Here is a 12,397-nt window from a genome sequence, read left to right on the forward strand (position 1 = left end):
TCCCTGCCTGTGGCCAGGATGGGTCATTGCAGAACCACAGCCAATAGGACAGGCCACACCCCATCTACCCCGGAGGGTCCAATGAAGACCCTGAAGACCAGCCTCGTCGTCTACAGAGTTCAGCATGTTTAGCAAAGCTCCACATGCTCATTTGTCCGTTGATTCTCTTACACCAATTAAGCCACTCAAAACTTTTGAAGTTCATGAGTTATTTGCTTCAGATATCTTTAAATTAAGGACAGATTCATTTCCCTGGTAGCAAACACCCAACAAGTTATTTAAAAGGGGCTCAGCATCTAAATCACCATCACAGCTTCAAACAGAAGGGGAATACCACATTTCTGTCCCTTCCATCTGCCTCTCACTCCCTTCTCCTCCGATTCAGGCATCTAGAAACTACTCCATCGTTATACAACTTGGTCCCAAGGTCTCCCCACTCCCGGTTCAAGTCAGCTGACCATCAGGGTGAGAGAAGACAACAACAGCCCATCCCACAAAGAGGACACTGAAGGCCCCTGGTGACAAGGACAAAGCAACCTGGAAATCACCCTTGGAAACGCATGAATGGATTCCAATGTAAAAATCACCAGGCAGAGCTGGGAGGACGTCTGAGCCACGGCATCCTTGAGCTGCCGGGCGTCACGAATCTGTGATTGATCCAAATGGGGACAAAGCTTGAATGATGATGGGGACCTTGGCCTCCTGAGCAGTGCACCTTCCCAGAGCTGTGAGTGTGGGCCAGTAGGGAAAGTGTCAGCTGTATCTGTGCAGGCAGGGGGCCAGGGGCCGGCGGGCTGGGTCGAGGACTGGCAGGGCTGGGAAATCTTCACTGAGTACTAACTACAGCCATGAATTTCAGCAAACTCCGGGAGATGGTGAAGGACAGGGAAGCCTGGCGTGCTGCAAGCCAGGGTCACAAAGAGCCGGACACGACTCAGCAACCAAAACAACAACAACTGTAGCCAGTGCCCAGGAGACACCATAGCGGGCAAAGGCGGGGACTGAAACCAGCTGCCTTAAATTCCCCACGGCTCCCTTTCCCAGGATTAAGATTAAAGCCTGGGAAATGACTTTCTATTTTCCCCCCGGGAGACTCTGTGATTCTACACTCGGAACACAACCAGCAAGAGGGCTGTCACAGGAGGAAGGCGCTTCGCTGTGGGGAGCTCTCCCCTCCAGCCTCGGGTGAACTGCTGACCGTCTGACATGCAGCCTCTGCCAGCACCACGTGAGGCTGGAGCTCAACGCCTCCATGAACCTGAGCCAGGTGATTTTCCATCCCAAGCAGCTCCCGGCTAAGCATCACCTACATCTTTGCTCGGAGTATCAAGGTCAGTGATGAGAGCATGGGGACCTCATCTAATGACCTCATCAAGTGAACTCACCATGAGAACATCAAGTGGAGCAGAAAGCCAGTGATCATCCAAGAATAATAACCATCATTGTCAGCACCCTCACCACTAGTACCACCAGCACCGTCATCTCCATCATCATAATTACCATCATCTCCATCATCCCTATCATCAGCATCACCATCACATCCCAGTAGCATCATCATCCCCATCTCTATCATCACCATCATCATCACTACCACCACCATCACCCCATCATCACCACCACCATCATCATCACCCCATCATTACCATCATCACTATCACCACCACCACCACCATCACCCCATCATCACCACCACCACCACCATCACCCCATCATCATCATCATCCCCATTATTACCATCATCACTATCACCACCACCATCACCATCCTCTCCATCATCCCCATCTCTATCATCACCACTACCATCATCATCCTCATCATTACCATCATCACTATCACCACCACCACCATCATCATCCCCATCATCACCGTCTATCACCAGCACCATCATTATCATTACTATCTCTATCATCACCATCGTCACTACCACCATCATCACCACCCCCATCATCATCATCATCACTATTACCACCACCACCACCACCACCCCATCATCACCACCACCATCATCATCATCCCCATCATCACCATCACCACCACCATCACCATCCTCTCCATCATCCCCATCTCTATCATCACCACCATCATCACTACCACCACCATCATCATCCCCATCATTACCATCATCACTATCACCACCACCACCATCACCCCATCATCACCACCACCATCATCATCATCCCCATTATTACCATCATCACTATCACCACCACCACCATCATCGTCCCCATCATCACCGTCTATCACCAGCACCATCATTATCATTACTATCTCTATCATCACCATCGTCACTACCATCATCATCATCCCCATCATCACCATCACCATCACCACCACCACCATCATCATCCCCATCATCACCGTCTATCACCAGCACCATCATTATCATTACTATCTCTGTCATCACCATCGTCACTACCACCATCATCATTATCATATTAACAGCAGCAAATGCATCCTGAGGAGCTGTTCTGTGACAGGCATTGTGCGTGAACGCTCAGCCCCTTTAGTTGTCTCTGACTCTTTGCAACTATTTGGACTATAGCCCGCTAGGCTCTTCTGTCCATGGGATTCTCCAGGCAAGAACACTGGAGTGGGTAGCCACCCCCTCCTCCAGGGGATCTTCCCAACCCAGGGATGGAACCCGAGTCTCCTGCTTCTCTTGCATTGCAGGCAGATTCTTAACTGCTGAGCCACCAGGGAAGCCCCGTGACAGGCACTGAGGATCGGGCATATACTATCTCACTTAATTTTTACAACATTATGAGATGGTTTGTTGTGTAATTCCCACTGATGCACAAAGAGGAGAGGCAAGTCGTCCTGGTCCAAACAACTAATACAAATGAAGCCAGGGATTGGCATCAGGCTGCATCACTCTTAACCATCACACTAAAACTAGGAGAGATCTTCCAACCACTGTATGGCCCTTGGACAATTCCAGCAGTGTTTCTATAAAATGTTACCTCTGACAGATTTCACAGGGCTTCAAATCACCAGCCACCTGCCCTTTCTATGCCCACCAATGTCTGTGCTACAGAAAGAGAAGAAAACATAACATTCCCCTTCTAAACATTTCTCTACAGAAAGAAAAATAAAACAACTCCCCAGGGCTTCCCCAGTGGCTTGGTGGTAAAAAATCCACCTGCCAATGAAGGAGACACAGGTTCAATCCCAAGAAGATCCCACATACCTCAGAGCAACTAAGTCCATGCCCAGCCTTTGCTCTAGTCTGTGCTCTACAAGAGAAGCCACTACGAGAGGCCCACGCATTGCGGTGAAGACTAGCTCCATTCTCTGCAACCAGAGAAAGCCCTCTCAGTAACAAAGACCCAGCACAGCCGAAAATAAATAAATAAGGTTATTAAAAAAAAAACAAACTCCCTAAGTCTGATTCTAGAGACAGTTCTTTGGACAATAGAATTGACTTAGAAAATTCTTTGTATTTCTTCTTAAAGCCTTAATTCCAGACTTGGAGTGCAGTGAGTGGGCAAGTCTGGGCCTGTTCGCCCTCGACATCTGTAACCCTCTCCTTGGAGTCATTCCTGCTAGGTATGAAAACAGCTGGTGTGGATGGAGGATTCTTGGTTGCCAGGCATCGCATTTTGTACTCAGGATTGATTTATCGAGGCCTCACAGCAACCTTTTAGGAGAGATATTTTGAAGCTCTAATTATGCTGATGAAGAAAATATAGCGAAGAGAGAAGGGAACTTTCCCAGAATCACCCAGCTATGTTCAGCAGATCTGCAGCTTAGAAGCAGGTACTGCTCACTACAGCTCACACAGCCCCCCAGACCACTGCTCTGGGATCCCCAAGTCCACTCTTGCTGGCCAAAAAGTGTGAGTCGTGGTCATACTCCAAAGAGTTGGGGGGCTTAGGTCTGCATCTGACCACTAGGGGGATTCTCATCAGAGCTTGGGCTCTCGACGCTCTGGGGCTTGGTCACTTTTGTAGGACCAGTTGAGCATGGAGGAGCCCAGTTAGGGGAAACATCTCTGCATTTTCTCTCTTTTCTCGCCTTGAATTCAAAGCTGAGGACGGTGGGGTGCCCCTCCTCAGCATCCAGCATCACTTCCCAGAATGAGCATTTCTCTGCGTTAAAAGCAAACACACATATTTTCCCCCATTTAAATTTGTTGTGCTAAACAAATTAATCTAGCACCAGATTATATTATGAAGAACCATAAATCTTTTCCAAGATAAGCATCTGTCAAGTTGGATTAGCAATATCCAATGTACTGTGAATTAATTTGCTAAGCCTTATAATGGTGTCCTGGGCGTTTAACTTTAGTAATAACAAATGTAATTTGGAAGAAATGGGAACTCATTTTCTCATCCATGTCTATATAGTAAGTGACGTAGGCAGGGAGATGACAATAAATGAATGCACCACTAAATTCTATTATGATGATGGCTTGGGAGTTTATTGAGGTAAAAACTAATGCTTTGTAAATTGCCTCTTGGGTGCTTGGCACAGAAGTGAATGACAGTCTGTGGATTCCAGAAGGAGGCTACAGGAGAGACGGGTGAAGCACAGTCCTACAGACCCTCACCCATGATGCTCCCAAGCTCACAGCCTCCATCCCTCCATCCTGGTCCATGGCCCCCAGCATTGAGATGGAGCTTGGCTTTGCATCCATAGATATGTTGCTCTCTAGGGAAGAACTGCTCAGGATAAAAACTGCAGCTCTCTTGTCCAGGTGAAGAGAGGAAGTAGGTCATGGAACACCCACTCTATGGAAACCTGTCCAACTAATGACCATAGCCTGCCTGCCGGCCAGTTTGCAAAATCTAATGCACACGCAGAGTGCAAGGGACAGCGTGGCAATTGGGTTGCACAGGGATCCTGAGGAGCAATTCTCTCTGTCCCCTGGGTTCTGAAAAGGACCCGTGTCAGCTCCAAGGAAGTAGAGAGGCAAGCCGGGGGTCGGAGAGGCTGCACAATGCCCCCATCCCCTTCCTGCTTATGCCCTGGAATTAGTGTCCTGTATTACAAGTTAGAAAATACTACTACTGGTCAAGAATGTGCATGGACAGTTCCAAACTAAACCTGAAAGTCGTGATGGGGCCTGGGGCCATGGCCTGTTCACAGAAGCCAAGGATGCTAGCAGTGGGTGGCAACAAATGGGTCCAGGATTCTGGGCTGTCCCTTCGCCGGCCTGAAGCCAGTATATACAAGGGGCTACTAGAGAAGGGAAGTGCTTTGGTCTGGGAGATTTCCAAGGGCTACTCCCTTTGAAGCAACTGGAGGAGTTGAGAAAGAAACAATGACGATGCAGTAGATATTTCAAAATCAAGAAATGCTAATCGTCTGCATGCACCTAGAATGACACAGGCAGAATTACAGCCATCTGTCTGATCTCCGTCCTCCAAACACCTCTTAACCTGACCTCAGCGACAAGATACCCCAGAACCCGAGTCAGTGTGCACAGCCTCAGCTAACACTGAAGGGGATTCCTCCTGATAACCTGGCCTCCGTCTCTCCTGCTGTTTAAGGTAATTCTTAACTCTGGGTTGGTCTGGTAGTTGCCCCTCTGGAGGGCTGCACCCTGGAAAGTTTCTGAAGATGCCATACACTCTGCCTCCATCAGCAGATGTGCTCACACCTGACTCCAAGGCTGGTCCCAGAGATTAAGTTCTAGCATTTGAGAAGATGCTGCTCCATGTCTGGTGGGGCTCAGAACCCCCCTACAAAGGCAGGGTGGGTACATGCCCACCCCTAGGTCACTACTAGGAAGAGACCCTCTCCCTTCTTGCTTAATCCACTAGAAGAGCCTGGCCACTCCTCGTAGAGCATAACCCATCTTTGCCAGGACATGGACATGTGCAAGTTCATGGACACAAATTTCCCCATCTCACCCTCAGGTACTATGGCTTTAGGTGCTCCTGCTGGAAAACAGGCAATCCCAGCATTGTAAGCCACACCCTCCCAAAGCACCCCACAACCCAAATCCAACCAGAGAAGAGGTGGGCGTACCTGAGGTCTCCCCCAGAACCCGCGGGGGCTGGCTGTCTTGGCCACTGTCTCTGCTGGGACTGGTGGAAGGCTCCGTTGTGCTTACCCCAACTGGGATCCTACTCCTGGGGTCCAGGGGCTCGGTGACCCCTTGAGTCTGCAGTGTCACGGAAGTGGCCGTGGTGGCTGTGGCGGTGGTGGTGGCGGTGGCCACAGTTGTCTTCCGCGTTTGGAAGATGGAGACCGTGGTGGGGCCGTAAAAGCCCGGGAATGTGTTGGATTCCAGGGCCTCCTCCTCCCCCGTTGGCCCCCAGGCAATGAACTCCGTCTCCGTGGTGGGCCTGCTGCCCCGGAAGTCAAAGCTGTTGAAAGCAGGCCCCTGTAGGTGCCTCTTCCCCCGCCGCAGGAGGGCCTGCTGGTCCGTGGGGGCCCCGCTGGCCCCTGCAGAGGAGGAGGAGGTGGGGGAGGAGCCCAGGGAAGGGCTGGATTTGGCAGCAGCTGGGGGCTTGGCCAGCCCCCCTTTGGGCCCAAGAGTGGCCTCCTGATCCCTGGGTCTGTGCGCCCGTCGGGCCCGGGGACTTGGCATCTGTCCATGACTGTGTCCGCGCTCCACGCGGGGCGGTCGGGGGCTCCACACAGGAGCAGGGATCCGGGCGGGCTGTCCACTCTTAAAACTCCACAAGCGAGGCGGCCGGTGGGGTGGCCGAGGCAGTAGCCGGAACTCGGGGCCCGGGCCCAGGGACTCACACGTGGGCAGATCCAGGGCAAGCTGAAACATGGCTATAAGGATCCAAGCATGGCTTCCTAGGGAGCAGCCGGGCCAGCGGATGAACATGGAACTGCATGGGAAAGAGAGAAGAGGGTTAGTGGGGGCCTCCACCCGGGGGGCTCTCTCCACCCCCACTCCAGGTCAAGGAAACACTCTCCTAGTAACAAGCCCTAATCCCAACTTCCAAAGAGGAATGGAACCCTTCGTTAGTCCCCTTCAAAGGCCAACTCATGTCCACTCTGTTAGCATCGCTGAAGGACAGGCCCAACCTCATTCGTCAGGACCCACTTCTCCCCGCAGGAGCTCTCCCATACTTGGCCAGCTGATGACAAGCTGGTGTCAAAGAATCCACTTACAGGAGGGACACTGAGTCCCCAAAGCCCCCAAAGAGATGATGACCTCAGGGGTCTTCCATCCCACTTTGCTTTGACCTAGAATAAAACAGAGATACAAAGAGGGAACCAGGGAGGGGACAGCAGAGCCAGCAATGTGTCCACACACTGCGTCCAAGCCAGGCACGTCGCTCTGGGTCACAGAAGTCCCCACTCGCGGGTGAGTGATGCTAAGCTCACAGCTGCCAGTCCTGACGTCTGGAGGGACGGGGGGTTTCAGTCTGTGGGGCATGTCGCTCTGGGTCACAGAAGTCCCCACTCGCGGGTGAGTGACGCTAAGCTCACAGCTGCCAGTCCTGACGTCTGGAAGGACGGGGGGTTTCATCCTGTGGGGCTTCCCATGGGGCATAGAGTCCCACACCTGCTGCTCCGGCCGGGCCCTGTTCCCTGCCACCCCCACCCCCTCGGCCTCCTATTTCAGTCGGATGCGTCTATTTGAAAGCAGGCTTGTGGCCTCAAATGCCATGATGTGTGCACAGGGAGAGCTGCTGACTTGTGGCTGCCTCTGGATCTCGCTCAGAAGAAGATGTGCTGCCCAGAAGCGGAAAGTTCGTCAAGGCACCAACTCCACCAAGTGCTTGCTCTGCTGACATTGACCTCCCATGTAGGTGCCCTGGCAAACCCTGTCCCCTGCGTCCTCAGCATGGGGAGGCTGGGGAGGGCACGCAGGGCTGAGCATGTGCTGGGCCTGGGCAGGATGGAGCCAGGTCAGGATGTGGCCACACGCAAGGTAGGGGAACCCGGCCCCCAGGTCCTCCCACCTGCTTAGTTAGATAATTGAGGGCTGGGGACAGGTACCCTTCAAAATCAGAGCTCATCACCAATGTCAAATCTGAAAATTGAAACAAAGCTAGAATTTAGGGATGGTGGCGGGCAGGGGTGGGCGAGCGTGTTCAGTGAGCTGAGCTGCCAACCGTACTCGGAACCAGGCCTGTGGAAGCGGAGTTGGACAGCGTTTCTTAGCTGGGCTGTCATATGACTTTAAAAGGGACTAATTCAGCCCCTGAGTGAGTATGAGGCTGTCCACATGCCCGGGGCTGACCTATGCTCGCCAACACCCAGGAAGGTGCTGTGCCCCCGACATCCGTGTGTTGAAAGAAAGAAACTTGTATTAATGAGTGCTAATTGCCAAAAAAGACAGATCCCAGAATAATAAGGCCTTGGTTTTTTAATCAGAACGAGAAAGTGCTTGGCTGCAGAAATTAGGAACTGCTCATTATGCTAATGTTTCCGCATCAAGAGGCTGCCGGTGTGCAATTTCTCGGCATGGCCAGCCCAGAGCAGTGCAGGGACCAGGCCAGCCTCGCACACAGAGATTCAGGTCAGCGAGGGGTCCCTCAGGCGCACACCAAGGGCAGCTCCCTTTGAGGTTTAGAAGCTCAGGTTCTCCCACCTGTCTGTGCATCTAGACACAAGCCCAGCCCCCAGGGAAGTGAGACACTGCTTCCAGCAGGCGTGATCTCGGCTTGGAGGATACCACTGGCCACCCCCAGGCACCACAAGGCAGCGCTGAGCACCCTCAGCCTCACAGACACCCCTAGGCCTTATAAGGATCACTGGGTTTCACCAAGCTTCACCAGGAACTCCCATGCCTCATCTTGTAACCTCAGTCTTCACTGGGCACCACCAAGTGCCAGCACCTTACCAGGTGTCACTAGGCCTCACCAGATCCCATCAGGCACCCCGAGACCCCACCAGGTACTACCAGGAGCCCCCAGGTCTCAGCAGGTCTCACCAGGCTACACCAGGTACAATCAGGCCCTGCTGGTACCACCAGGCCTCAGTAGGTGCCACCAGGTTACCACTAGGCCTTGTCTTGTAACCTTAGGCTTCACCGGGCACCACCAAGTACCACCACCTCACTAGATCTCACCGTACCCCACCAGTCACCAATAGGCCCCTCCAGGTATGACCAGGAACCCTCAGGCCTCCCCCAGGTACCTGCAGACCTCACTAGGCATGCCCAGGCCTCTCCAGGCACCCCAAGGTACCACAGTCACATCCAGCCTCACCAGGCTGAATGAACAACAGCTGTACACAAACCCACTTGCCACCTCTACCTGGAGAAGTATCGGCCCAGGAAATTAAAACAGCAGCCCCTGAGCCTGTGCCTGCCTGCCCGGCATAACTTCACACGCAGGATATTTCTGCCGTTTTCCACCAATCATGAGCTGTAATTGGTTACCATGGAAACCCTCTTTTCCATGCCACCCAGCTGTTATGTAGAAAAGCCAGGCCATCACAATGGCAGGGAGAGCTGGATGTATTTTTCCTCTTCCAGTCTAGTCTCTTTTTGAACTGGTGGACTTGTTCACAGGGAAAACAGGAGGCCAGGTTTACAGGTCAGGACAGAGGCTCCACCCACCCTACCCCCTACCCCCAGTAGCCAGGAAATGCAGGGCTCAGGGTGGGAACGGAGAGAGCCCCTCCAACAGGGAGGTCAGCGGCCGATCCTGTGGCCTCTTTACAGGGGACCCATCATCACTCATCTTTTTACAGAGGTCAAAGGCTCCAACCCCCTGCTCTATCAGCAGGCCTCTGCCTCTATGTGCAACCTGGACCTTCCTGGACTGGTGTGGGGACACGCTGGGCTGAAGACGCACCTTGGCATGAAGGGATTCTGCCAGGTCTGCAAGGACCATGTGAGGGGCAGCAGGTGGCCTCTGTCCTCATCCCTCATCTGGTCCTGAAACCAGGCAGGACCCTAGGAACACTCTGCCGTGACACTGCTCAGCACAGGACTGGGAAGCTTTCAGTCCCCAACACCACACCCACTTTATGATGAAGGGGTTCTTGGAGCACCACTCACATATCCTCTCACTCGGGAAGGCATCCACGGTGCCATCAGCCTATTCTCAAGAGGACCCCACACATCTGCGAGGGCCGGGAGGGCCTGAGACTGCTGATAACACTGCTGAGGATGCCACTAACCATCAGGGCTGCCAGGTGACACACCAAGGTCAGGTCACAGTGCAGGCAAAGGTGGGGCCAGCTCCCCCTAAACTCTGGGGCCTCCACAGACCCCTCACAAAATACCACCACTCCACCCCCACATGGATGGCTACAAGCAAAAAGACACAATTCCAAATGTCAGCAGGGGTGTAGGGAGACAGGAAGTCTCATGCCTCATTGGTGAGAATGTGAATTGGTGCAGCCATTAGACAGTTTGGAAGTTCCTCAAAGACTGAGAGTTACCAGTGGACCCAGAAATTTCACTCTTGGGAGCAAAAATGTGTACCTGAATGTTCACAGTAGTATTATTTCTAACAGAGCAAAGGGGAGACAGACAGCCTCAGTGTCCATCAATTGATGAGAAAGTGGCCCAGCCCTACAGTGGAACATTAAATTGTCCATAAAATGGAAAGAAGTATGGGGGTGGGATGAATTGGGAGATTTGGGACTGACATATATACACTATTGATTCTGTGAATAAAACAGATAACTAAGGAGAACTGACTGTATAGCACAAGGAACTCTATTCAGTACTCGAAGAGTCAGACACGACTGAGCGACTTCACATTCACCTTTCACTTTCATGCATTGGAGAAGGAAATGGCAACCCACTCCAGTGTTCTTTCCTGGAGAATCCCAGGGACAGGGGAGCCTGGTGAGCTGCTGTCTATGGGTTCGCACAGAGTCGGACACGACTGAAGCGACTTAGCAGCAGCAGCAGCATGGTGACCTAAGGGAAGGGAATCCAAAAAAGAGGGGACATATGTAAACACACTGCTGATTTGCTGCCTGGAGAATCCCATGGACAGAGAAGCCTGGTAGGCTGCAGTCCATGGGGTCACACAGAGTCGGACATGACTGAAGCGACTTAGCAGCAGCAAGTAGAAAATAACACAATATTTACCAGCTGAGCTACCTGGGAAGATCATTGTACAGTCACCACACTCCAATGAATTTTTTTTAAAGGAAATAAGTCCTGATACACGTTACCACATGGATGGACCTTGAAGACATCACAAAGAAGTCAGTTACAAAAGGCTGCATGTTGCACGATTCTATTTACATGAAATGCCCAGAATCAATCAATCCACAGGGACAGAAAGTAGACTGGTGGTTGCCAGGAGCTGGGGGAAGGGAGGTTGGGAGTTACTATCTAAACTCTAATGATTATAGGATTTCTTTTAGGGGGTGATAAGAATGTTCCAGAATTATCGTGGCAACAGTTGTACAAACTTGTGAATATATTAAAACTACTGACATCTGCACTTTAAAGGAATGGATTTTAGGGTGTGTAGACTGGATCTGAAGAGCTGATGTGTGCCAGAGCAGTGTAGACAGGTCTGGGGTGCACTGCACTGAGGCCTAGCCCTGCTCCCTGTCATGGCAGGCAGGAGGAAAGAAAGGATGCTGGGGTCAGAGGCGGCCTTGGCAATAAACCTGTGGCTGAGACTTCAGGTTCGTCCTCATGATCCTTGCCTGAATGTCGGCTGCCCATCTATACTCCATGACAGACAGCTCCCCCATGGCAGCATCCCAGCCTAGACTTTCAAATGAAGAACAAACGTCCCAGCCACCCCCACCTGACTGCTCCAAAATTGGGAACTACGGCTCCATCTCACTTTACTTTCTAGTTTGCAAGCTTTTTGCTTCTCTCCCTTTTAAATTTTTATTGAAATCTTTTTTCCCGAAGAATGGTTTAATAAGATTCAGCAAATTGAGATTCAATTTGATACCTTCTGTGTATTTTCTTCACTGAAGAAAATCACTGTCAATTAAGGGTGACAAAGACGTCTCTCCCATTTAAGGGCGCACTTTTCTCGAGCGAGGAGTCTGCAAGGGTGCCTCCTGCAAGCAGCTGGCTTCCACTTGCTTGAACACCGGAGCTGGACCACAAGGTCATGCAGGAGCCCTGAGTCTGCACAGCTCAGAGGCCATACCACAATCTCCAGGATGCGACAGGACCCGAGAGGTGTCAGGTAGGTGGCCAGCCTGTCCCAGCCCTGCCACAGGCAGTGACCAGCACCCCGTGTGCAATCTCAGCACCAGATGACTGAGGGAGACCCCCACCTTCCATGTCTGCTCTTGCGCTTGTCATCAGCTGGCTTGAGGGACAAGTCATGGTAGGAATAATTCTGTTTGAGGTTGGCCTGAGCGTGGGCTTGCTGCTTCTGCTTCACAGGCCCTGGGTTCAATCCTTATTCGACACAGTTGGAGCAGTGGCATGGAGGACTCCACACCTTCTAAGAAGAACTGTGTGTCTGTGATCAATAATTGACAGGGTACAACCTGAAATGACTCCGAAGATGCATGTGCGACAGACACAGATGGGCTT

At 51.9% G+C, this 12,397-nt stretch overlaps 1 protein-coding gene across 1 annotated transcript in view; it reads right to left on the reverse strand.

Annotated features, from left to right (window-relative positions):
• AJAP1 (adherens junctions associated protein 1) overlaps nucleotides 1-12,397 on the reverse strand; it is a 132,666-nt gene that overhangs the window by 64,425 nt on the left and 55,844 nt on the right. The window contains exon 2 of the mRNA XM_061382939.1: nucleotides 5,974-6,791. Coding sequence (XP_061238923.1) covers nucleotides 5,974-6,791 — 818 coding nt within the window. The remainder of the gene's footprint in view (nucleotides 1-5,973; nucleotides 6,792-12,397) is intronic.

The sequence above is a fragment of the Bos javanicus genome, chromosome 16, assembly GCF_032452875.1.
Source record: "Bos javanicus breed banteng chromosome 16, ARS-OSU_banteng_1.0, whole genome shotgun sequence".
Lineage (NCBI taxonomy): Eukaryota > Metazoa > Chordata > Mammalia > Artiodactyla > Bovidae > Bos > Bos javanicus.